The sequence below is a fragment of the Orbicella franksi genome, chromosome 2 (assembly GCF_964199315.1).
Source record: "Orbicella franksi chromosome 2, jaOrbFran1.1, whole genome shotgun sequence".
NCBI classification, from domain to species: Eukaryota; Metazoa; Cnidaria; class Anthozoa; order Scleractinia; family Merulinidae; genus Orbicella; species Orbicella franksi.
This window is the reverse complement of record NC_138146.1, coordinates 14,031,636-14,056,154: the sequence shown is the minus strand read 5'-3', so window position 1 is coordinate 14,056,154 and position 24,519 is coordinate 14,031,636. Positions and strand designations below refer to the sequence as shown.

Below are 24,519 nucleotides of genomic sequence, written 5' to 3'. Positions count from 1 at the left end.
TTTCACCTTTGTCGTTTGGAGAGACGAAAGAAATCAACTACAAAGCCCTCTCTTGCCCCTTTATAGCGAAGAATGAAAAGTTAGACTGTAGGCATAAAATGCACTAAAATGACTTAATACCGCATAAACGCTCTTATTTCCTTAGCTTCGTCAACTCATATGTTCACTCCACCTGGTGTTATTACTAATGGCTACCCGACGCCGACTCATGCGTTAGAAAATGTTACCCCACCAAGTCACGTGCGCTTTCCCGGCCACCCCAGCTCGCCAACAAGTCACATTCATCTTCCCGGCCATCCCGGCACACCAACTAATCACGTGCGCCTTCCCGGAGACCTTAGCACACCATCAAGTCACGTGCGCCTTCCCGGCGATGTTAGAACGCCGTCAGGTCCCGTGCGTCCTACGGGCGGTCTAAACAGCTCTCTGCCTGATGTGGGATTAACAAGATTCAAACCATCACCGGAAGTGGCGATGTTGGGTCCTTTAAATAATACACCGGTGATACCGGTAAACTCGACCCAGTCTGCGCCCTTGGATTCACACAAACCAGTGAAGGCATCTTTACGGCCCTCGGCTTCGAAACAGATCGTTCCTGTTGTTTCAAACAAATCACGTTCCAGGAAAGGTAACCGTTAAAGTTATTGGTGTTTTCGTATTAGTTAGGAGTTCATTTGAGTACGTGGCGCTTAGCCCGTTGTATTGTGATTAGACAATCTGTGGCTAAGATTGACAGCTTGGTCACCGGTATGGCCGTACTACCATTGTTCAAGTCAAAGAAAAATAAAATATCAGATTACCGCGCGCCGTATTGTCGACGCGATCATGAGAGCGGGCTCGTGCATTTTTTTAAATGTCCGTTTTGTCCTTGCCTTTTCATAGCTCGTCCCAGTGCCCCAAGTGGCTTTCGAATTATTCGGCCTGTAAACCACGATGCCATGTTGGTGGGTTGGACACTACCTGAAATGGACGAGTTTGGAAGAAGCAACGGTCTTACTGTGAAAGGATACAAGGCAAGTATAGTGTTTAGCGAAACCTAAAAGTGTGACTTCCAGTTAGCATAATTTCTGTTTATAACAGTTGCCCTTTTGTTTATCTTGTAGATCTATGCAAATAATGATGTGAAACTGGAAGTTCGTAGCCCTTACATGGCCAAGGTAGAACTCACGAGAAAACTTGAAAATATAAGTAATTTCGTAACTTTCCAATTATAAAACCCTGAGTTTACTCATAATCATACAACTCTTTTTATTAGTTAGCGTATTTTCTTGGATACCCCCTAACCCAATTTTTGTGAGGAGGAGCTCATTATTCAAAGTTATCTTGCCTGTAAAAAAAAGCTTTGGGGTTGATATCTGGCAGTTATTTTGTGAGAGGAAACGTCTAGGTTCTTAAGTGTTTGATCACACAGTAACAAATACAAGACAAGCAAGAGAAGATGATCGAAGAGAACACATCCCCGTGCCCCATGATGATCTTTTTAAATGTATTTTTAGCCTCGAGTCACACTGTGAAAGTGTTTTTTTTTTCTCTTGAAGACAAGCTATTCGATAGGGTAATCGACGCACCATTTCGTAGGGCGGAGTCCTTTATGGGATATTTTTTTTGTCTGAGATTGGGGCTTCTATCAAGCGGGGTTTTGCTGTCAGAAAGTTACGGTACCTTGTTTATAGAACTATAGAAGTAGTTGTTACAAACGGAAATGATTTTTACTTCTAAGGAGTCTTTTCTTTCCGGAGTTACTAAAGAGGTTTCAAATGTCGAGTTTTGCTCGGCGAAATAGATCGTTCGACTTGTAAGAACATCCCAAAGTCGAGCAAGTTTTGAAATTTATGAACATTAATCAATCTACCTGACAAAGTCGATAAAAATAACCAAGATCGAATTTAGACATTTTTCTTAAGGGTTTACTCTTCACATGATATCATTACTCTAGAGTATATTTTAAACGCTAAGGCACGTTGAACTTTTTTGTTGACACTATATATCGCTCGTTAAAACCGCCTTGTTCTCATGTTTTTTTTTTAGGCTTTGGTCGAAGATCTTGAACTCCGTTTCCCTATCAAATTCAGTATAAAGACTGTGGCTGAAAATGGCGCCTCGTCTGAGACCGTGTCAGCTACGTTTAATGACACAATCAAAGGAACTTTAATGGTAAGAAAATAATGAGACGTTAAGTTTAACCCTGTATACCATGATATAGAAAATACAGCCAATCAGAATACAGGAATACCGTTGTATATTGGACGGTATTTTATCCAACCTTCCCATCATGCGCCGCGCGTATGTCCCATTGGTTGTGTGCGCCACTGTATTTTCTATGGCGTGGTATAAAATAGTTATGTAACGCTCTCTCGTGGGATATTCCATGGTATACCACTCGAAATCGTTGTATAAGTAGTATAGGCAATCAATCAGATCAAAATCCAGAAGATATACTTATTAACGTTTTCTTGTTTTGCAGGATTCATTTGGAGAATCTTTCGAGGTAAGCTTTCTTGATTCTTGTTTCTTCTATTATTTTTTTTTCTTTTAGGCAAACGTTTGAGATGTAGAATTCGCTTATAAAAATAACTTTTTGTTTCTGAACTTTTTTTCTTCTTTTTTTCTAGGATTCGGGAGATGAGCAACGTTACAGAACGGTAAGATTGGTTTGTTTCTTTGCTATTTCTAATGTTACTCTCTATTGGGACTCCTACTACAGAGAGCTTTTTGTCAGCCTGGCTTGAAGCCTGCTGAATAACAATTCTAACACTTGACGGCAATCACACAATTAATGACGAATGGTTGTTTTGTTGTTGTTTGTTTGTTTGTTTGCTTGTTCATTTATTTGTTTGTTTGTTCTTTTTTGGGGGGCGGAACGTTGTCTTTTACCCCCACACAAACAGTTCAGGTCTATCTCGACCGTAGTCTCGAAATGGTCTAAATGGTACTCTTGGCGATCCCTTCAGTTGTAAAATTGAAATGTGAATTCTCTTCAGTGATCACCCTAGATTTCTTTAATATCGCTTTTGAGAATTTAGTGATAGGTCAAGAAGAATTCTTCAGTTTGATAGTTCTCTTTATTCTTCTCACCTGTATACTTGACAGTGACCTGATTTTGTAAGGAGGAATTTTATTTTGATATTATTCTTGTGTTTTATCTTCTTACCAGTTTGTGGCCCTTTACGACTACGATCCGTTCAAAAGTTCACCAAATCCCAATCCAGCCAGCGAACTCGGCTTCAAAGAAGGAGACATTCTAAGAATTTCCGATACTTCAAGAAAGGACGGGTTCTACGTCGGAAAGGTAGTGTTAATGTAACGCCCTCTATATTACCCAGGTGTCATGCTACGATGCCTTTCTGGCAGTTCTCTCTTATTGTGTGTAAGCGTCAAAACGTGACAAGCGTCGTGGTTATTTCAACAAAGATTGGTCGAAAACACCTCATGCTCTGTTGTTGTCTGTTGTCTCTTTGTTTGTTGTTGTAAAAACCTCTTCTCGCCTCAACAGCTTAAGAACAAGAAAGGACTCATTCCATCCAACTTTGTAGAAGAAGTAGCTGTGGCTTCGCCGCGTAGATTGGCTGCTGCTAAGGTAAGTCACTTTCATGACCCTGTTACAGTTTGGTCTCCTTCACAGCCGTTATTTGGTTCGTTTCGTGACAAATGGAGACGATGCTTCAGCCGGGTTTTTCCTTCTTTTAGCTCTGTTGCAAACGTTTGTACTAAGTCGTGTTGTCGTCATCAGACTAGTAATTCAAGGGAAAAAAGAGTATCACCATTCATCTCGTCCTCAATTTACTCCACTTTACATTTCTTAGAACACTAGTTTGAAGATTTTGATAGTGAAATAAGACAGTGTCCACATTTTTTATCAGTTGTATTATTCCCACAAGGTTTTTGCTGGTCTTGAGAACTCAACTTGATCGGAATGTGAGGCACGTCAAAATGGAAAAGATTAGAGTACGGAACGCACGCTCGACAACACTTTTCCAGAACTTATTTTACCTCTAACCTGTCTTTTCAATCATATCTAGAAGAGACAAGCAGCCCTTCCCAGTCCCACGCGGCCCTTCTCAGCGGGCAGTAGTAGTTCCAATGGCGGCGGTACTTCACCAGCACTCGCAACTACGAATCCAACACAACTGAAAAAAAAGGTAGGAGAACTTAGCTTCCATTGTATTGCGCCAGAGGGACAGAGGCCACAATAGCGTTGCTATTTCGCGTCAAAGTTTCGCTTTCTCCTCCTCCCTCAGTTTGTGTACATTGAAATGGTACAGAACCAGTCGTGATGCGAGCGTGTGTGAAAAGAATCAATAGAATTTGGAATTAACTGCTTCTGTATTTGTTTCTTCTCTGTAAAAACGTAGTTTCTTTTCCCCTTTACTTCAAGCAACATAAACTTACATTTGCTGTGCTCCATACATCACATTTTGTTACTAAACCCTGCAATCTGTCCAACAATCGAGGCCAGTTACTGTCTCGTTTCTTGTCAGCTAGTCAGGTTTTAGTCAAGAACTGGACGTGACTTGCTCTAACTTGTCACCAGTTACTGCTTTCTTTGCCGAGTTCTGTTTTTTTTTTTTTGTTTTTTTTTTCCTCTTCTGTTATTGGTCATGTTAGGCGGATACTGGTGAAGCACTACAGAAAAGACTTAGGGGAGTAGGGATGGCGCAGTGGTGAGAGCGCTCGCCTTCCACTAGTGTGACCCGGGTTCGATTCCGGGTCGGTGCCATATGTGGGTTGAGTTTGTTGTTGGTTCTCGCATTGCTCCGAGGGTTTTTCTCCGGGTTCTCTGGTTTTCCTCCCTCTGCAAAAACCAACATTTCCAAATTCCAATTCGACCAGGATAGAAGACCCGCATGAAAACCAGCTAGGGCTGATGTGGCTTCCTCTCTTAATATTGTAATTTATATATTTTAAACCTCTTTTTTCTTCTCTGATCAGATGATGGTTGCGCTGTACGATTACAATCCAGAGGTGCAATCTCCGCAAGATAACCCAGATTCCGAGCTTCCATTCAAGAAAGGACAAATCCTTACTGTTGTTGGGGAAATGGTAAGTCTGGTTACAGTCAAGTGCGCTTCTTTGTAAAACTTGAACGTGTTACCAGTAAAGGATGCTGAGTCGAGAAAATGCTCGTGTGGTTCTCTTTCTTGTTGCGGAAGTGAACTTGAACATAGAGACCTACGAGTACTTCTTGAATTACTTTAGTAAGTGACGGTAATATATAAAATGACAGATACAACGCGTGTTCATAGGTTGATAGGTGTGTTTAGTCGAGAATATTAAAACACCGTTATGGCGTTTTAGATTGGCGCGTATTCTTGAGGAAAACGTTATAAAACCAACAGCCTGAACACTTGGGTTTTGGAGGAATTCTCGAAAGTTATGTAAACCCGCGACTAACGTCTCAAGTTTGCATAACTTTCTCGAGTTCTCCGAACCGCCCTCGTGTTTAGACGAGGCTATGCAAACACGGAAAAAGTGCTCTCTTGCTTAAGCATCAACTATCTATGTTCTAGCGATATATTCCAAGAGCAAAGCAAGCATTTTTTGCTCTAAACATGGATAAGACTGCATCTTATCGAATAGAAATGTAGTACATACATTGATGACGCAGGAATTTCCTTTTCCTTGTTTTTAGATTATATAGACTGTTTGCCCTATGGCTAGTAATCGATTGGTCGCGTGTTAGTGTAGTCGCGTGTAATTTAGTTGGTTCTTTGCAGGGTTGCAAAAGCTTGTGTCTTCAAAAAGATAACCATATTCTGTAAGAATACTTATGACGTCATTTGACGGTAATCCAGAATTGTTCCCTCTCTTTCAGCGTGCAGATGGTTTCTATCATGCGGACGTGAATGGTCAGTTGGGACTTGTTCCAGGAAGCTTTCTTGACGAATATGCAAACGGGGTACGTTACGAACGTTTAAAAGAAAATTATAGTTTTTTTACTTGTTCTAACAGTAGTTGAAAACTAATTGATGTGCAAGTTTTTGAGGTTAAAGAAGCGGTGTTCCTCGTGATCATTGTGATCATGGAAATTTAGAAGTGTAAGCAGCAGTAGATAAAGAACGTGCAGCTTATTGGAAGACTGTCGATTGTCATTTGGTACCAGTTTTAGAAGCAAAGAATCGTAGATCAACCAACAATAACGATGTGATTTTGTAGAACAGCACTAGAGAAATGACAGAATGGCTAATGAAATACAATAATAAGTCAACAGACCTCTGACAATCTTGAAATTTTCAAATTTGCTTGAGCCTGCTATGAAATTTTATAAAAATAATTTTGCAGTTTATCATCTTTTTCACAAGGTAACCTCAGACTTCACTTTTGTTTAGCTTCATACGTGAATTTTTTTCCCTCTTATTTCCTAGGAAACTGACAGTGGTCTGGACTCTGGAAGACGTGTGTCGTTTGAAAAAGGAAGAACGCAACACCTCCTTGGGGGACTGAGTCGAACATAGGCACTGCGTATGTCATTAAAACACGACTCCGCTTCCTCGTGTGCACTTGGACAGATGGCTATTCGCAGCCAATTTCCGCGGCATTGCTTGTGTTTATAGCTTTCCGATCAACAGAAAAAGTGTAATTTTAGAAACAGTGATTTTCGTGTTTAAAAAAACATGAGACGAGACAATTTCACAAGAATGAATTTCAATTAGTTTATCAATTTTAGTATTTTAATGTTTCAATACTGCTGTAGATACAGCTTCTTGTATGTAGCAATAGTAAATAGTTTGTACATAGGAAAAGATTTTTAAAACTTGTACAGAACGAGGTCTTGTATTTTATCAGACGTGAAGAATGCAAAGATATATTACTTTAAAGAGTTCTGAGATAGGTATAATATATTATGACAATTGCTTCAAATTTATATACAAGACAATATTTATAAAACAGAAGACAAAAACTTCCCTGTAATGAGAAGAATACTTCGTCTGAGAGCATAAACATTTTTTACCTTTTTTAGTCACACTCTTTTAGTTTGTTTTACGTTAGTAAATAATTCATTTTTCGCTGAGTTGCTTGATTTATTTGTTTGTGTTCTGCTTCTTTTTCCTTTAATTAAGTCTGGTTTGCGTTTACGGGTACAAGTGGTTCTAGACTAGATTATCGCAAGCACATGAAAAGAAATCTTTCCTTTCTCTTGAACGTGGGTTTGTGATTTTGTCGTTGCATCGCGGCCTCTGTAAACTGGAGTAACTCGAACACGCGCGATCCTTTGTCGAGCCACTCGGCGGCTTATACGAAAAGCACACTGCAAGCGCAAGCATAAGTGCAATTTGGATCAAACATTAAGGCACTACATTGGTCTGTGTACGTGACTTCTCCTGACATCTTGTCGTATCTCTTTGGTATGACATGCCGCATAAGCGTACCGAAAAAGGTACGATAAGATATTTTTTTGTACCCAAATTCGGCCAAAAATCTGGCGATATCAGGTCAGTGTCTTGATATCGCAGGAAATCATGACACCTACTCAAGGCCTCTGATTGGCCAATTGTGAATTTGGTTACGTTACGTTATCGTACGTGTGAACAGCCGCGTGCGCATTCGTTCATCATGCACGCAAATAAATAAACTAGTCTTTAAAAGGTTTTGGACACTTGACCCAACTCGAGATAACGCAATTCGGAAATTTAACAAGACTTCCAGCTCCCTTGCCGAACCCGAACATCCGCTTAGCCACGCCCTGTCTTTCGATAGGGGTGTGAACTTCTAAACTGCCGAACTCATTACCCCAGAGCTTCTGAAGTCTTCCAAAATGATGCACCGTCATCGAAGCACTATAGAACGTTTCCATGGCAGCCATATTGGTGTTCCCAAATTAAGCTACTGGAAATTTAAGTAATTTCTGTAGTTTAGTAGGAAATAAAGTAAATTATTGCACAATAGAGAGGCTAGCTCGCCGGGTGTTAGCTAGAAGACTGATCGACGTATCGTCAATAAACTTTTAAATGTGTCGTGTTAGTATGATCAGAATTAGGAAAGTTATACATAAAGATAAACCTATTTCCCAAAGGACACAAATTTTACTGTTCGGGAACACGACTATGGCTGATATGACGACTTGTGAAAACGCTCAAAACGTGTACTTGATTCTCGTTTTTAAACGATTGCGATGGGATACTGGCAATAATGTGTCTCTGAGGCGCATGCTGTAAAGCGTAAATATACTTTGCCACAAATTTGAAGTTGAGACGTCTGTTAAATTTGAACCCGTTTCATAAAACCGCACGTTTTACTCGGTGTAGAGGTCCAAAGTCGTAAAGAGGTATTCAAATTCGCTTGAAGATTTACACCGCGCGTTTGAACTGGCATGGGGGTCCCAATCCGTTAGGACACGGCGCACCGTCGGTGTCCCCTGTTTTAACTTCAGATAAGGTTCTTTTTTTGTGTTCTGGTGTTGAGTAAATAGTGTTACCTAATTCATCTTTCATTCTGTTGTTTATATAATAACCTTGAAACCCCAAAGGTGGCACCGGAGCGCATTCGGTCGAGTACATACTCCCTATTTTTCCTAATTTGCGGTTTTTGAGGTTTACGTGCGTGGCTTTGCGACGCATCCTAATATGTAGGATGTTCATTGATGTATCTTTTATCTACTTTAGCACATCCTGGGCTTGGCTGACCAATGCATCCATACCTCATAACCTTTGAGTGTGTTCGGTTGTGTAGTGAAGACAAAATCAATACTATGGGAGCAGTCTTAGAGCCACCTAAAATTTATGACAAATAAAAGTAACTCTGAATCGGCAAAAAGATTATTTTGACATGCTAACTGCATTCTGACATGAATTAATTCAAAAAGAGACACCGGATTGGTTTTTGAGTTATTATAAGCACTTCAAGCGATCAACTAAAAAGAGTGGCAACATTGATTCGTTTCGTCCTGTTCAGGCCCTCTCTCTGTCACGCAACGCCTCGAGTAACGTTGCGTGACGAACAGGGCTGAATAACGTCTGCGCATGTGCGAGATCTCATGGCTCGCGCTGCCGCGAACGGCCTGGGCACCATAAAAAACCTCGAAAAAATGGCGGCGTTTTCAAAAAGTTTCGTATAGCGCCCGGTTTATGGTGAAAAAGTAGAGCCAAACTAAAAACGGTAGAAAGAAATCTTTACACTAGTTCCCTCGACCATTGGCCGGCACATACCTTTTTGTACACAGGGGTTTAAAGTTTGTACAATTGGTGAAAACAGCGCGTGAACACGATAGATTTATCGAGGACTTCGGAGATGACATCTTTCGCCGTGTTTTGGATTTTATTTACGTCCATTCTATTGTTCTTTGGGGCACATGCAAAACCAAATGAGCGCACTTTCTGGTTTGTTAAGCGAACACGAGCTGGAGAAACATGCCAAGGTCGATTGAGGCGGTTTGACGGGGCCATTGCTCGGTTCGTGGACGGGAATTTAAATTGCTGGGCCTGTACTCGGCATTGGATGAGAGCCACTCGGGAAGCGAATGAATATTGTTCGTCTCCACTCTTGGAGCACTCCACTGAGCTGTCGAAAAAGAAAAGTCCTCAGGCAGTTTTACCGTCTCTTTGATCGGGTAGGAGCTAATGTTTCTAATTACCGGCCCGGAACCCGATGGTGTAATAAGTGTTCATGATTGCTGATAGTGTTTTCTCCAGTGAACCAGACTATGTTCCACCAGTACAAGTAAGTGAAGTGCTTGTTTTTGTCTAATGCAACATTGAGATGATTATACAACATATAACTAATATTTGATGCCCCTGAAACTGAAATACCAGTCCCACAAAGTCCACACACACAAAATAGGCTGGAGCCATATTTTGTTCGTTTGTTTATTTGCCAATTCTGCCCACCAAAACAATACTGCATATTTGCTACTTTCTTATCACAAAAAATCGTTCCAGAACTATACCAAAATATTTTATCATGTATCTGCTCCTTACATTTCAGAGAAACAGTGAACCGTCAACCTCCTCTCCAACCAGTATGCAGTCGCCTGATGGCAGACAGGTACATGTACATATAATAATCAAATGTGATAATAATCAATTTCTAATTATAAAAATTGTCAGTAATAACAACATGGAGACAATGTTTTGGTATGAATCTTCTTAGGAGAATGCTTCACAAAGCATGGTCAGTCAACTTGGGAAAACACTGGAAAATAAGGAAATAACAACAAATTTACTATTCCTGTAGGATAAAGTATACTGTTTGTATAATTGTATTTACTAATTAAAACTAAATAACTCTGAGGAGGTACTGCAACAAGAGGAAACATGCAGGTACAACAAATGAGTAAATTTGTATATTCTAAAATAAAATGATCTTTCTGATTAAACATTCCCTCCACATCATCCCCCACTGCATTAATTAATGTTTAAAAAATAATTATAAATAATTAGAAATGGTTCTTCTATTCGAATGAGTGTTTACGCACATGCAGATGCAGTCGTGCTACATTATATTTTGTAGCCAGTGCCAGACCGCTATGTTTAAATGCTATGAAAACAGTGGTCGGCAGCTGTATGGTGTGCAGGAAGCAGCAACTAAAATGGAGCAGACAAAAGCCCTTGATAGCCTTGATGTCTCAGCAGAGTTGCTAGTCAGTATAATCAGAGAGCAGACTCCAGCAGCAAGCCTGCCGTACCACTTAAACCAAGCGCAGCATGTATCTTCATTATAAATGACAAAACGGTGGCATTCATCCCTACACAGAATGGAATAACTGTGTTTGACAGTCATTACCATGGGACAAGTGGAGCATTTTTGGCAATGGCCCCAAACGATGCAGCGTTTGAACTGCTTTCATGGTTTAAAACGATTAACAGCATCCCACATAATTTAGGAACAGTAACATGTGTTTCATTTATCAATATATCGATCGATTAAGATAAGCAAACTCTGTACATAAAAGTACTCTACAGTTGTATAGGTACATGTAGCCAACAATATACGTTCCTGGAGAAAGCATTTTTTGAGCTTTAAGTCTTGCGAGTAAGCTTACGAGTGCATGCAGGTGCTGACCATACAAGTTTTACGACAGCAATTCCATACCACAGCGTTTGTGTTAAAATAAATTTTACGACTCGCTAAAGAAAGGTGCCATTCTGATTACAAAACAAACTAAGATCGTAATACTCACGTCTGGCGACACTTTTCCAAACTCTCGTGTTGCCGTCAATGTCCCCCAAACATCATTTGTCTCTCAAACGAAGCAAACGACTGTCAATCGAAACGACGCTGAATCGTGGCGGTTGAATCCAAAGCTCTAAATATTTACCGCGTTAACTACAAGTTTTCTTGTATTTCTCGGCATTTCTTTGGGAAGAAAAACTTCGAATTGTTCAAACTGTCATTTTTCAAAGCATAAAAAGGAGATATTTGCGTTTAGGTGCCAAAATAAGGGAAAAATTTCTGCTCCTTTCTTGTCGTCATTCAACTAAACAGGAAAGAACCACACATCACGTTCGCGCCGAAATTAGATTTTGTTCTGACCTCTCGCACATGCGCAGACGTTATTCAGCCCTTTTTGCGTGACGGAGTAAGGCAGACTTTGGCCGCTAGCAGTCTGGGACTGCTTCTTCCCGCTCTTGTCGCCGTTAACTGTCGCCGCTCGTTGCCGCCGCTTCTTGCAGTGAGGTCTTAAGGGTAATAAGGTAAGAAATGCTTAATATAAAGTAATGCAAACCGCTCGTATGTTTACCTTTTACGAGCAAAGTAGATCAGAATTCTTATGACGTAGAATTCTTACCCAGAATTACGCCAGGTTTTGACGATTTGCATTCGATAAAATGGCGCGACGATCTCGAGCCGAAATTTTTCCTCCAGCATTTTTTTACCCGTGGCTATTTCCCCCGGCTCAATGCTCAGTGAAGACTGACTTCAGAATACCCGGCCACTTATGCGTGTTATTAACGTTCTGCTCCCATTCATAATGATTTTTGGCTCGGTAATGAAATAACTGCGCACTCCCACAGTCATCCGTAGTTCAGAACGGGCAGTGAAAGTTGTTCTCCCGCAGTCCCTTCACTCCCATGGTCTAAGAACAACGAAAACGACTGCTTAGAAGCGAGGCATGCGCGTGTGTTTGCACAATGTACCGTTTGGCCATGTTACTCATGTACATGTAAGATTTTGGGATATATGGTTGTTGAATGCATTTTGATTTTTCGGTCAGATTTTTGCTTCGGAATAGCAAATTCCAGCTGAAGAAGTAGAACTTAGAAAGAAAGTTTTACTGAAGTCAAACTATAAACATATACCCGCAGATGGCATAGTGTACACATAAAACAGATGTGAGAGGTGCAAATGGTTGACTTACTAGTGAAGTGACACGAAAAAATGTAACGGCACCAAAAAAGTTTTCAAAAAGATGCAACACATTGCAGTATTTTCCCAGGTGTTTCAAAAACTAAGACCTAGGATCTTAGACCTAAGACACCCTCTGAATCTCAAAAACTAAAACCAAAGACCCCCTCCGAATCTCAGAAACTGAAACCAAAGACCGCCTCCGAATCTCAAAAACTAAAACCAAAGACCCCCTCCAAATCTCGAAAACTAAAACCAAAGACCCCCTCCGAATCTCAAAAACTAAAACCAAAGACCCCTTCCGAATCTCAAAAACTAAAACCAAAGACCCCCTCCGATTCTCAAAAACTAAATCAAAGACCCCCTCCGAATCTCAAAAACTAAAACCAAAGACCCCCTCCGAATCTCAAAAACTAAGATACCCTCTAAATATCAAAAGCTAAGACCTTACACCCCCTCCGAATCTCAAAAACTAAGACCTGGGTTTGCTTGAATCCGAAACTTAAATCACAACAGCATGTGTACCTTTTGCAGCCAAAAATTGTTTGCAGCCAAAGATCTGATTCCTGTTGGATCAATCTTTGATATTTCCTTTTTGAACAGGAAACACTATCATGACTGTTATCTTATGCATATCGACCAGCTTAAATTTCAACTCCTGTACCATCGAGTCTGACCAAAATGAACATAGCAGCCTCAGTTATTTTCAGTACGCCCAAGCTCAGACTTCACAACCAAAAGGAAGTGTTGAAAACATGTCAATTTTATAGTCTGCTCAAGAGGGTGAAATTTGTGAACTCGCTTTTCATTTGATCCAAACAAATTCCGTTGAATAAGACTTTCTGGTGGAAAATCAGTGAAAATTTTAGACTGCTTGGAGAATTACTGTTTACAGCTGCCGGACACTAAGACAGAAAAGTGCATTTATTTACGTGGTAAATTAAAACAGATCAAATTTATGAAGTCAGATTCAATTTTTGCAAGCCGTTTACATACCTAGAGCCGTTAAAATTCATGCTGGTTGATGTATGTAAAATAAGGTGGCTGCCCACGCCGAAACTTGTGCATGTGAAATAGCATTTTTAGTCCATTTTATTTGAGCTTTCCTTATTTATTTTAATTTGTATTTAAATTTTGTTTATTCAATCTTGTACTAGGTGGCTTTGTAAGAATCCAAAATGAAAATATGATACTGTTGTGCTACTTTTATCCAGACTCACCTCAGACTGACCTTCCTTCGTATCACCTCTTTATGCCTCATATTACGTTGCCAATGTAAATAAATGGTCTCGAACTTTTACCATTTTGTTGTCCTTTATCCCTGTTATATTGTCCTAAACAGGAAAAACAGGAAAGAGATCTTGGAGTGCAAACAATTTTGGGCTGCAAAAATTAGGAGAGGGTTTAGTTTTTGAGATTCAGAAGGGGTCTTAGGTCTTACTTTTTGAGACACCCATCTTTTCCGACCAATTTTTAAACTCTGGAAAAAAAATTTAATTATCACATTTTTATACTTGTCCAGCCAATTAATTGTCCTCGCTTTTTCTTACAATAGCTCATTGTTCATGTGTGCATATGAATGAGTAAATATGCTAAATGACATTTCTTATCAGCTCTTGTCCCTGCCTGCAAGTCTAGAGAGTTTAATTAATTTTATAGATTTCTTTTTTTCAATTTGAGACCATTAGACTTGGTTTTATACTTCTGATTTTAGCCTTTGTGGGTGTTTCAATAGTCAGTTAATTAAAATTATTGAAGAAGTCAAGAAGTGTGATTGCAGTTTTGAAAACGTTTGTTTGGCTAGTACATTGTCCTGCCAAAAATGCCCTTAGTTACCTAGACAGTTCACCTTTTTGACACACCTTAGCATTAAAGATTACTTTCCCAAGTCCCTTGATTATTATTTTAAATTTTTATTTCAGATCAGCAATTTGGATCGACCTAACAAAGTGGCTTTTAAAGAATTTGTGTTATCATTTTTCTCTTTTCCCAAATAAGGAAGTGGATGCATCAGGGACTGAACTAATATGACGTCAAAACTAAGAAAACAGGAACAAGTACATCCAAAGGAGAAGACTTATGAATGCAAACAGTGTGGCAAGTCCTTTAACAGAGCTGGAGCTTTGAAGACACATCAATTAATTCACACAGGTGAGAAGCCTTATAACTGCAAACAGTGTGGAAAAGCTTTCAACCAAGAGGCAAATTTGAAGAAACATTTAAGAATTCATACAGGTGAAAAGCCATATGAATGCAAACATTGTGGAAAGTGTTTCAACCAATCGACCCATTTGAAGAATCATTTAAGAATCCATACTGGTGAGAAACCTTATGAATGCAAACAGTGTGGAAAGTGTTTCAACCAAGTAAGAACTCTGTATAGACATAAATTAGTTCACACAGGTGAGAGGCCTTTTAAATGCAAACAGTGTGGAAAATGCTTCAAGCAAGCAGCAAATTTGAAGAATCATGTAAGAGTTCACACTGGTGAGAAGCCTTATGAGTGCAAACAGTGTGGAAAGTGTTTCAACCATTTGACAAGTTTGCGGAGACATAAATTCCTTCACATTGCCGAGAAGCCTCATGACTGCAAACAGTGTGGAAAGTGTTTCAACCAAATGAGAAGTTTGCAGAGACATAAATTAATTCACACAGGTATGAAGCCTTATGACTGCAAACAATGTGGAAAAAGTTTCAGCCAGCCAGGAACTTTGAAGATTCATTCAAGAGTCCACACTGGAGAAAAGCCTTATGAATGCAAACATTGTGGAAAGTGTTTTAAGCAAGCAACACATTTGAAGAATCATGTACGAGTCCACACAGGTGAAAACCCTTATCATTGCAAACAGTGTGGAAAGGGTTTTAAGCAAGCAGCAAATTTGAAGAATCATGTACGAGTTCACACAGGTGAGAAGCCTTATGAATGCAAACAGTGTGGAAAATGTTTCAACCAAGTAAGAAGTCTGCACAGACATACATTACTTCATACAAGTGAGAAGTGTTTCAAGAAAGCTGAAAGTTCAAGAAATCATGTAAAAGTGCACTCAAGTGAGAAGCTTTGTGAATGTAAACAGTTTCTGAACTGTTTTTGCCAAAAGGGACTTTTAATGGCACTTGAAAAAGCCTCAACAGATAAGATACCATTCAGTTTCACTCAAAGTGAGAAGAATTGTAGCCTCGATATAACCAAAACTGGAAACTGCAGCATTCAACCAGTTGTGATGGGTTCTAATTGTGACATTAAGACTAATTCATCTACAGCAAGATCCAACTTTCAAGAACCTGAGCTATGTCATGTGGAATGTTGGATTTGTCAAGAGGAATTATGTAGTCAAGCCCAACTTTTGAAACACTATGATAATCATATGAAATAGAACATTTTAGCTCATTGTTATTTTCTACATGTATTGCCACTTTTCATGTGGCATCATCATTTTCCAAAATAAGAAACTACCAATCCCTCTGAAGTTTTAGTTTCATCAGACGTAAGGCCCTCCAATAACTTGACATTTTGCAGCATTTAAGCTCGACAGGGTTCCTCATTTTGAAATAGGGCATGTTTGAATTTCCAAGTTTATGCGTTGCGTGACATTAAAATGGTGGCCGGATAAGGTTCTCAAGTAGGTCAAAAAGATGAGTTCTTGCTCAAGTTTTTGCCAACTAAACAGTTGTTGCTCTATAAGAAGTGTTAATTTCAATGTATCGGAGCTCTAGAGTAATAACTTTTCGTTTCAATGGCAAAACTCAATGACAGATGTTTCTGTTACTTTACGGCCGCCATGTTTGTGTCCCTCCGAGGGGCACAAACATGGCGACTCCATACAAAGCTCTATAAATTTGAGTGAAACACCTCTCCGAATAACAGGAGAATGAAAAACCGCACAGACCTAAATCTAGGCGAGGTTGTTTATATATCAATCATCTTTCATATCCCAGCTTCTTGACTTAATTCATTGAATGGTTATAATTTTTATTTCTGATGGCATGACACTGCAAACCAGCCATAAGCACTGTGAAACCCTGTTGATCAACCGTGTCCAGTTCTGTAAAATGCTAATGGAATTTAAAGGGACTTTTAATTAGGAAATGATCAGCTGAGCTTATGTTTTGACCAAGTAGAGGCAATTGTTGTAAGATTTTAACCTGCATTGTGCAATTTTTAATGCTTTTGAATAGAGAACTTGTAAAAATAATAGAGTACCAGCTGTGTTCAAGTTTTCTTATGTTTTGTTTCATCAATAGTGGATGTTTTGTTGTTTTTAAATTGTAAAGCTGCCCAGAGGTATCCCAGGGTCCTGGGGAGTCATATACAGCATTTCCAGATAAAGTTGTGCACTTAAAAAAAACCGTGGCACCAGAGACTTGGCCTTTCTTATGTAATCATTAAGTTAGAAAAGCACTCATTTCTTCAGCTCTTTCCTCAGTCAGAGGTAAACAACTATTGTGTTGTGTCAAGAGAAAATGAGGGAACATTTCCTCCTGGTTGTGTGTACAGTGTCAAAAAATCATTGGGAAGATGACAAAGACTTTTATCAGGGTTCTTAACCAATTCCCTCCATAAACTATGGGAATGATTACAAAGGGCAGCATCAAATTGAATTCAGTGCTTGAAAATGGATTTAGTGATGTACTTGCTATTGACTACTGACCACCAAACTGCTATTTAAAATTAGTAGAATTCTACTAGTGTACTTATGCAAGTGCTGTAATCTGATTGGCTGAGCCGTTGCACACTATCAGCTATTAGTGTGCAGTGGCTTGGTTTGGTTGACAAAATTCCGATATTTCCTCGTTTCTCCAAAGTTTTGAAAAATCATTTACAAACAAATGATTAAACAAAATTCCGGAGAAGACTAAAAGATACACATTTACGGTTTCTTGAATCAAAAAAGCTCAAAAATTTTGAAAGAAACTAGTAAGTACACAACTGCAAATGTCAATGTCTGTAAACCAAGGCTGCATGTCTGGGAGTATGGCCGCTGTCTTGCGCGCATGTGTGGTCATCCCCATCATGCATACACACCTAAGCAATACCGCTAGCCATGATAACCATGAGAAAATCAACTGATGGGTTTCCTTTCTTTCCCATATGATTATGGGGCTCCGCTATCATCAGTGACCATATCGCAGGCCCTTGTTTAGAGCTCAACGAGGTTACATTTTTTAAAGTCTACCGCTGACCAAGTGCTGGATTTTGATTGGATCGTGGGCTCATGTCAGGTTATCTTGTTGTAATCAGGGCCGGGTTATTCGGAAGCCGATTAACTGTCCCCCAGGATTAAAAGTTAACTGAAGTATAAATTTTCTTTGTATACAAATGTTCTTCACTGCTTTTGTGATTATTGAAACTCAGATCAGAAGGCCAAACAATGTACAGAAAACCTCTCCGCAAAGTTTCAAGACTCAAATCAAAATTCTCGCTTTTCCTGGGTTAGCTTAATCGGGCTTTGAAAAACCCGGCCCAGGAGCTCCGCCTTTAGGCTTGGCTTAGCCTGCAATGCAAGCGTATTTTGGCGAGCGAGCGCATTTTGAACAAGCGAGCGCCATCTTGTATTCAAACTCGGAAGAGGCTTGGAAGAGACGAAAAAACGACCTAGGGAGCAGGAGTGAGGCGGAAAGAGGAGTCAGTGGAGGGGGAGGAAAGGAAAGCTACGCCTACCGGCAGTAATTGTTTGTGTGGGAAACGCCGTTCGTCCACGAACAAAGTCTCATTGGTGCGGTGTGAAACTAATAGATTGATATCTGCCAATAACCTCTAAATCGATATGTTGGAGTCATACAGACCCCCAAACGATTGAAACGAATTTAACGTCACTGTGGAAATTCTGTTATGCACTGCAGACGTTTTGACGTCGTGCTATTGCCGTCCCGAACTAAATCCAAATATTAAATTCGACTTAAGCACGGCATTAGCTCGACGTTTGAAACCACCCAGTTCGGCACTCTGAATTAAGTTCAGCACGACTACTTCGAACGGCAAGCCTTGCCGTGCCGCACGGCAGCAATCAATCTATCAACCTTTATTTTACTGCGCCTTTCAATAACATGCGGACTCTAAAATTCAAAGCTCAACTGACAAATGCGTTTTTCGCTACCGTCAATCAAATGTTCGGCGGCTCCTCCAAGCTTCCGACTTCTGCCGAGTACTGTTTCGTTGTCTGGACTGTGCTCAACGATTTGATTACCGCGCGCTTGGCAGTAGTAGGAAGGAGCCGCCGAACATTTGATCGACGGTAGCGAAAAACGCACTTGTCGGTAGAGCTTTGAATTTTAGAGTCCGCATGTTATTGAAAGGCGCAGTAAAACGACAGTTTTCAAAGCTACAAGGCCTATGGGGTCGTTTAACAGAGGATCTAATGCGCTAATGAAGTCATAAAAATAGTAGTTGGTTTAGAAAGGAGTACTGCTCATAGCCTGCTACATCAGCTGCCGTTGCTTTCTAGCATTTAAGATGGTCTTCAGCAAAGCAAACTTCTTCCGATCTTCGGCCACTGCCGCGCCAAAATTATTTGAATTCGGCACGACATTAGCACGCGACGTTTGGACTAGGCCTTACGCGAGCAATCGTTGCTGTCGTTAGTGCAAAGGATTCACACCTTCACATAAATCTTTCTGAAAGAGACCCCCGGGGGAACTTCCAGAAAAATTGGGTGGGGGCTTCCCAAAACCCTTAACCTATTTATGACCACACTCTCCGTTTCTTGCTACCCTATTTATGACCTGACCAAAAGTTCCATAGCCTATTTATGACCGTTACGGCTGAGACAGTTGGCCTAAACATAAGTTATGAACGGCTTTTGTAGACGGTCTTATTGATAATGATGAAAAAGTTGCTTCTTCTAAGAAACATACCCAATTCAAGACTTGGAGCGCAAAACCATTCCCTATTCGTAACCAAAATTGCCAAAATCGATACCCTATTTATGACCAAAACGGCTGAACAACCCTATTCTTTGGGGCCGCACGTACCTATATAGCCCATGTAAGAGAGGAATCCCCGGGGAGAGACCACTAGCGCCTAACGTACAGTAAAACCAGACTGAGCGGTAAATTCTCACATCCTTCATTAAAAGTCAGCAGCTCGTCTGGATTTCGCGCTTCCAACATACTGCCCGATTTCAAGTACTCGTTAAATTCCTTAATATGACTTTGTACATCAGGCAAAAATTTCCAGCTGCTTTAGAAATTGTGTCAGAAACCTCGTGTCATTTTTGAGAAGCAATATTTTAAATTAATGTTTTCGTGACTTCTAGCCTGTTCCAGGCTCTCGGTAGTTGGGGAAGAGCGAAAAAAAAGGAGGGCAAGCGAGAGAAAAAACGAGCGGGACTTAGAATAGGCGTTCCTCCCAACCCAAGTTAAACAGTTAAACTTCCAAATTATGATCTCCACGAAATATAAAGTCTTGTACACATCTACAGCACAGTTTCGCAAAAGCTGGAAATTTTCTTTGTATTCATGATGTATCATGTTAAACAGTGGTTGTGTTTTAATCTCTGTATCTTCTTCTCAGTATCTGCCCTGCAAGTGTGACCCTAGGGTAAATTACACAGAAGTTCTAAAAATGAATCTAGCTTTGACGAAACCCTTTCTGCAGAACTGCGACCTGTCACAGTAAATTTCTTTTTAAAAATTAAGCACCTGACATTCACAAACACATCTATAACCCATTTGTGTCGTAAATCAAGTTTTGTCTAGTGGTCCTTGAATCCCATCCAACTTCCAACACAACATCCAATCCAAGCTTTCCTCTGCGAAAAGACTGGGAGCTACTGAAGGATTGCGCGCCATGAGTTTGATGGACTAAACGATAGAGTTTAAATGAGAAACGATTTTCCTTCAGAAGGTACATGTAAGAGGATGTTTAGAATACCTTTCAGGTAGATTTTATTTTGATGCCAGAGATTCTAACCTAGTAACAGGTGAACTGGTTTTAAAAAGCTGTGGTAATTCAACAATTTCGTCCGATATCGTAGCGCGCTTTCAGTTCGAGTAAGCAAGATAAGCTGCCCGGATAAGCGTAACCGGTCGTTTTGCTTTCGAGTTTCGCTGATTAAGCTTATATCTGTACACATTTGAGCTTGAACTTAACCGTATTTACATTGTTTGAAAGTGAAATGTGTTGTTTCCTTGGTCAGTTACGGTCAGCATATCCACTAAATCTTTGAACAGGTTAACAAGAGAATACATGTATCATAATGAGCTTCTTCCTATTGTATTGTCACTTTCCTTGACGGGAATCTTGGCTGTTTATGGTCCAAAATATGGGTCTATTTAATGGTACTTGGGTTTTAAGTCAATATCTATTGTGAGCGGTTGGAACGTGCGATTTGCTTCGATAACCTGGTATCTCCTGATGACCGCCATGTTTACAGACTTTACAGCACATCTACTTTCATGGAGTCTTAAGCTGGGAGGAAGAGGGGCGTAATATTATGTATCAGGGGAAAATTGCATGTTGTATTTGACCGTGCAGAAACGAGCTATCACTAAGCTAAAATTTATTTGGCCAGTCATCTTGGCCAGCGAGCATTTATTCCAGTCCTGCTTCCTTTATATTACATGTTACCATGGCAGCAGCAAGACCTGTTGAAAACACCCCTAATTCTAGTTAAAAGTGTTAAACTAGTTTTTTGTGGTGGACATTTCTAGGGCATTTTAGCATTTTGACACACCTCAACATTAAAGATTACTTCCTTAAGTCTCTTGACTGTTGTTTTTATTTTTAATTTTTTTTTCAAATCTCGAATTTGGATTGGAAGTACATATAGATGTAGGTAAAGGTAAAGTCTGCATATGAGCCAAGTGGCCCACCAGGCCGGAGCTTATCCTGGTTTCCGTAGCATGAAGCGACTAGGAGTATTTCTAATCCCCCCTGGATGGGATGCTAGTCCATCGCAGGGTTAACCCCAGCTTTAAGTTCGCCAATACCCATTTATACACCTGAGTGGAGAGAGGCATTGTGAGAGTAAAGTGTCTTGTCCAAGAACACAACACAATGTCCCCGGCCAGGGCTCGAACCCGGACCACTCGATCCAGAGACGAACATACTAACCATGAGGCCACCGTGCCTCCCACTAGGTGACTGAAAAGCTCAAGATATCTAATGTTGCAACCTTTTCTCACTTTCCATTAGATGTACAGAAATGATGGAATGAACTGCTATGAAGTCAAAAGTAGGGAAACCTGAATCAGTACACCCAAGGGAGAAGCCTTATCACTGCAAACAGTGTGGAAAGTGTTTCAACCAAGCGGGACATTTGAAAAGTCATTTAAGAGTCCACACTGGTGAAAAGCCTTATGAATGCAAACAGTGTGGAAAGTGTTTCAGCCAAGCAGGAAGTTTGCAGAGACACCAATTAGTTCACACAGGTGAGAAACTTAATGAATGCAAACAGTGTGGAAAGTATTTCAAGTATGTAAGAAGTTTGCAGGCACATAAATTAGTTCACACAGGTGAGAGGCCTTATGAATGCAAACAGTGTGGCAAGTCCTTTAAGCGAGCTGGAACTTTGCACAGACATCAATTAGTTCACACAGGTGAGAAGCCATATGAATGCAAACAGTGTGGAAACACATGGTTCAAGCGAGCAGAACATTTGAAGAATCATTTGAGAGTCCACACTGGTGAAAAACCCTACGAATGCAAACAGTGTGGAAAGTGTTTCAGCCAAGCAGGAAGTTTGCGGAGACATCAGTTAGTTCACACAGGTGAAAAGCCTTATGAATGCAAACAGTGTGGAAAGTGTTGCAAGGATGTAAGAAGTTTGCAGGCGCATAAATTAGTTCACACAGGTGAGAAGCCTTATGAATGCAAACAGTGTGGCAATTCCTTTAAGCGAACTGGAACTTTGCGAAGACATCAATTAGTTCACACAGGTGTGAAGCCATATGAATGCAAACAGTGTGGAAAGTGGTTGAAGCGAGCAGAACATTTGAAAAATCATTTAAGAGTCCACACTGGTGAAAAGCCTTATGAATGCAAACAGTGTGGAAAGTGGTTCAAGCAAGCAGAACATTTGAAGAATCATTTGATAGTCCATACTGGTGAAAGACCTTATGGATGCAAACAGTGTGGAAAGTGTTTCAAGCAAGCAGGACATTTGAAGGCTCATTTAATAGTTCACACTAGAGAGAAGCCTTATGATTGCAAACAGTGTGGAAAATGTTTCAAGCAAGCTGATAGTTTAAGAAATCATGTAAAAGTGTACTCAAGTGAGAGGCTTTGTGAATGCAAACAGGTTTTGAAGTGTTTTTGCCAAGAGGGATGTTTAATGACACTTGAAAAAACCTGCACATATGAGATACCATTCAGTTGCACACAAAGTGAGAAGAATTGTAGCCTCGATATAACCAAAACTGAAAACTGCAGCATTCAACCAGTTGCGATGGGTTCTAATTGTGATATTAAGAGTACTACATCTATAGCAACATCCAACCTTCAAGAACCTGAGCAATGTCATGTGGAATGTTGGATTTGTCAAGAGGAATTATGTAGTCAAGCCCAACTATTGGAACACTATGACAATCATATGAAATAGAACATTTTAGCTCAATGTTATTTTCAGTAATCACTTAAAACCATTTAAATCAAACACATCCAGTTCACTAAAATCTGATAACGGTGATAAAATTGAAAGAGGCTTTTAATTAGGAAATGACCAGCTGAGCTGAACTTTTGACAAAGTGGAAGTGATAGTTGTGAGATTGTAACCTGCATTGTTCAATTTTCCATGCGTTTCAAATAGGCAACTCTTCAAAATAATAGTGAACCAGTTGTGTTGAGTTGTGGTCAAGTTTTCTGATGTTTTGTTTCATTAATAGAGGATATTTTGTTGATGCCTCTCATTTGATGTGTAATTACAGTCTAGAGCAAAACTGCCCACAGGTATCCCAGGGTCCCTGGGAGCCATACAGCTCTTAGATTTGAATTTAAAGAAAAACCACATCGCCAGAAATCTGGTCTTCCTTACATGTAATCGCTGAGTCACAAAAAGACTATTCAGTAACATTGCATTGAATTTGGAATCACAGGAGCATTCCATTGCATTGAAGAATAAATCTATGAGTGCTCTATCATGAATGCTGTTCTCTGATTGGCTATACTACTCACTATCTATTCTGTGTTAGATAGTGAGTAGCGTACGGTGAGCGCTTGTTAGGAAACTGATGGCTTCTTTGCGTTTTTGAAGTGTCTGTGAGGAGGTTTTATTTATGTATTTATTTATTTTTATTTTATTAATTGCTACTTACACTGCTTACAATACAGTATTAATATAGTTACTCACACTGCTTACTACTTACGCCACTTACGATACTAACACTTACACTACTTACATTACTTACAATACAATACGCATACTCGCGCTACTAACAATACTAATACTTACACTACTTACGATACAACATAACTAGATTACTTGCACTACTTACAACTCTAGCACAGCAAAATCGTACCAGTTTACTCCTGTCAGTAATTTAAATTTCGGAATTGCGAATTAAATAAAATATACAAGGTATATATGCACCTTGTTTCTTTTCCCTTCATTTTTATTTTCGTTTTCAGGGACTAGGGTCAAGCTGTCAAGAGATTACAAAAGAGACAACAGAGGCTCCCACTTTTTTAAAGCGATTGTAGTTGTATTTTTTCCATTTCATAGATATGTTTCAAATACAGTAAGAAATCGTTTAGTTTTGGAGAACATTTTCTCTGTATACATAGCCAAATATAATATTTAGCATTTAAGCAGCAAAAGTTAATTTGGAGTTTATGTTCAGAGCTATCCAGCCATAGACCCAGTGCTGTATCAGGCCCTAAGGGTGTGTCTTTGGCAATGACTTGGCAAGACTGTAGCCATACTTTAAAATTGGTCCAAAAATATTGAGTTTTTGGGCGAGCCCAAAATAAATGTGCCAGTTTCTCTGTTTCTCTTTCGCAGAAAGTGCATTTCTCGCTATCAACGAGACCATTTTTTTTCAAGAAGTTGTTTGTTGATATTCTTCTATGAAGAAATTTAAAATTGAAAGTTATAAGTTTTGTGCTCTTCGTACATTGAAAAGCCATTTGATAAACCTCTTTCCAGTTGAGCTCTTGTTTTGTTGTGAGAGTGATGTCTTCCTGCCACTTTTGTCGACTTTGGTTGGGTGATTCACTTTTTTCTGATACAAGTTTCTTATACACTAGTCTACTAGGTTTTTTGCTGTTTAAAAACTTTTCACAAGAAACTTTCAAGTTTAATCGAG

The 24,519-nt window shown here is 39.8% G+C and overlaps 2 protein-coding genes across 2 annotated transcripts in view; both read left to right on the top strand.

Annotated features, from left to right (window-relative positions):
* Positions 1-7,009, top strand: part of LOC145478097 (uncharacterized) — a 59,379-nt gene extending 52,370 nt beyond the window's left edge. Inside the window, exons 67-78 of the mRNA XM_081456006.1 lie at positions 146-628; positions 883-1,013; positions 1,104-1,157; positions 2,029-2,154; positions 2,465-2,488; positions 2,613-2,642; positions 3,155-3,289; positions 3,494-3,577; positions 4,020-4,139; positions 4,930-5,040; positions 5,813-5,896; positions 6,363-7,009. Coding sequence (XP_081312132.1) covers positions 146-628; positions 883-1,013; positions 1,104-1,157; positions 2,029-2,154; positions 2,465-2,488; positions 2,613-2,642; positions 3,155-3,289; positions 3,494-3,577; positions 4,020-4,139; positions 4,930-5,040; positions 5,813-5,896; positions 6,363-6,452 — 1,472 coding nt within the window. The 3' untranslated portion in view covers positions 6,453-7,009. The remainder of the gene's footprint in view (positions 1-145; positions 629-882; positions 1,014-1,103; positions 1,158-2,028; positions 2,155-2,464; positions 2,489-2,612; positions 2,643-3,154; positions 3,290-3,493; positions 3,578-4,019; positions 4,140-4,929; positions 5,041-5,812; positions 5,897-6,362) is intronic.
* A 3,131-nt stretch (positions 7,010-10,140) lies between these two features.
* LOC145470851 (uncharacterized) lies at positions 10,141-23,113 on the top strand. Its single transcript, XM_081454731.1, has 3 exons — positions 10,141-11,627; positions 14,202-15,650; positions 21,435-23,113. The coding sequence occupies exons 2-3, from the start codon at positions 14,307-14,309 to the stop codon at positions 22,815-22,817; spliced, it is 2,727 nt and encodes a 908-aa protein (XP_081310857.1). The 5' UTR covers positions 10,141-11,627; positions 14,202-14,306; the 3' UTR covers positions 22,818-23,113.
* The last annotated feature ends 1,406 nt before the right edge of the window (positions 23,114-24,519 follow it).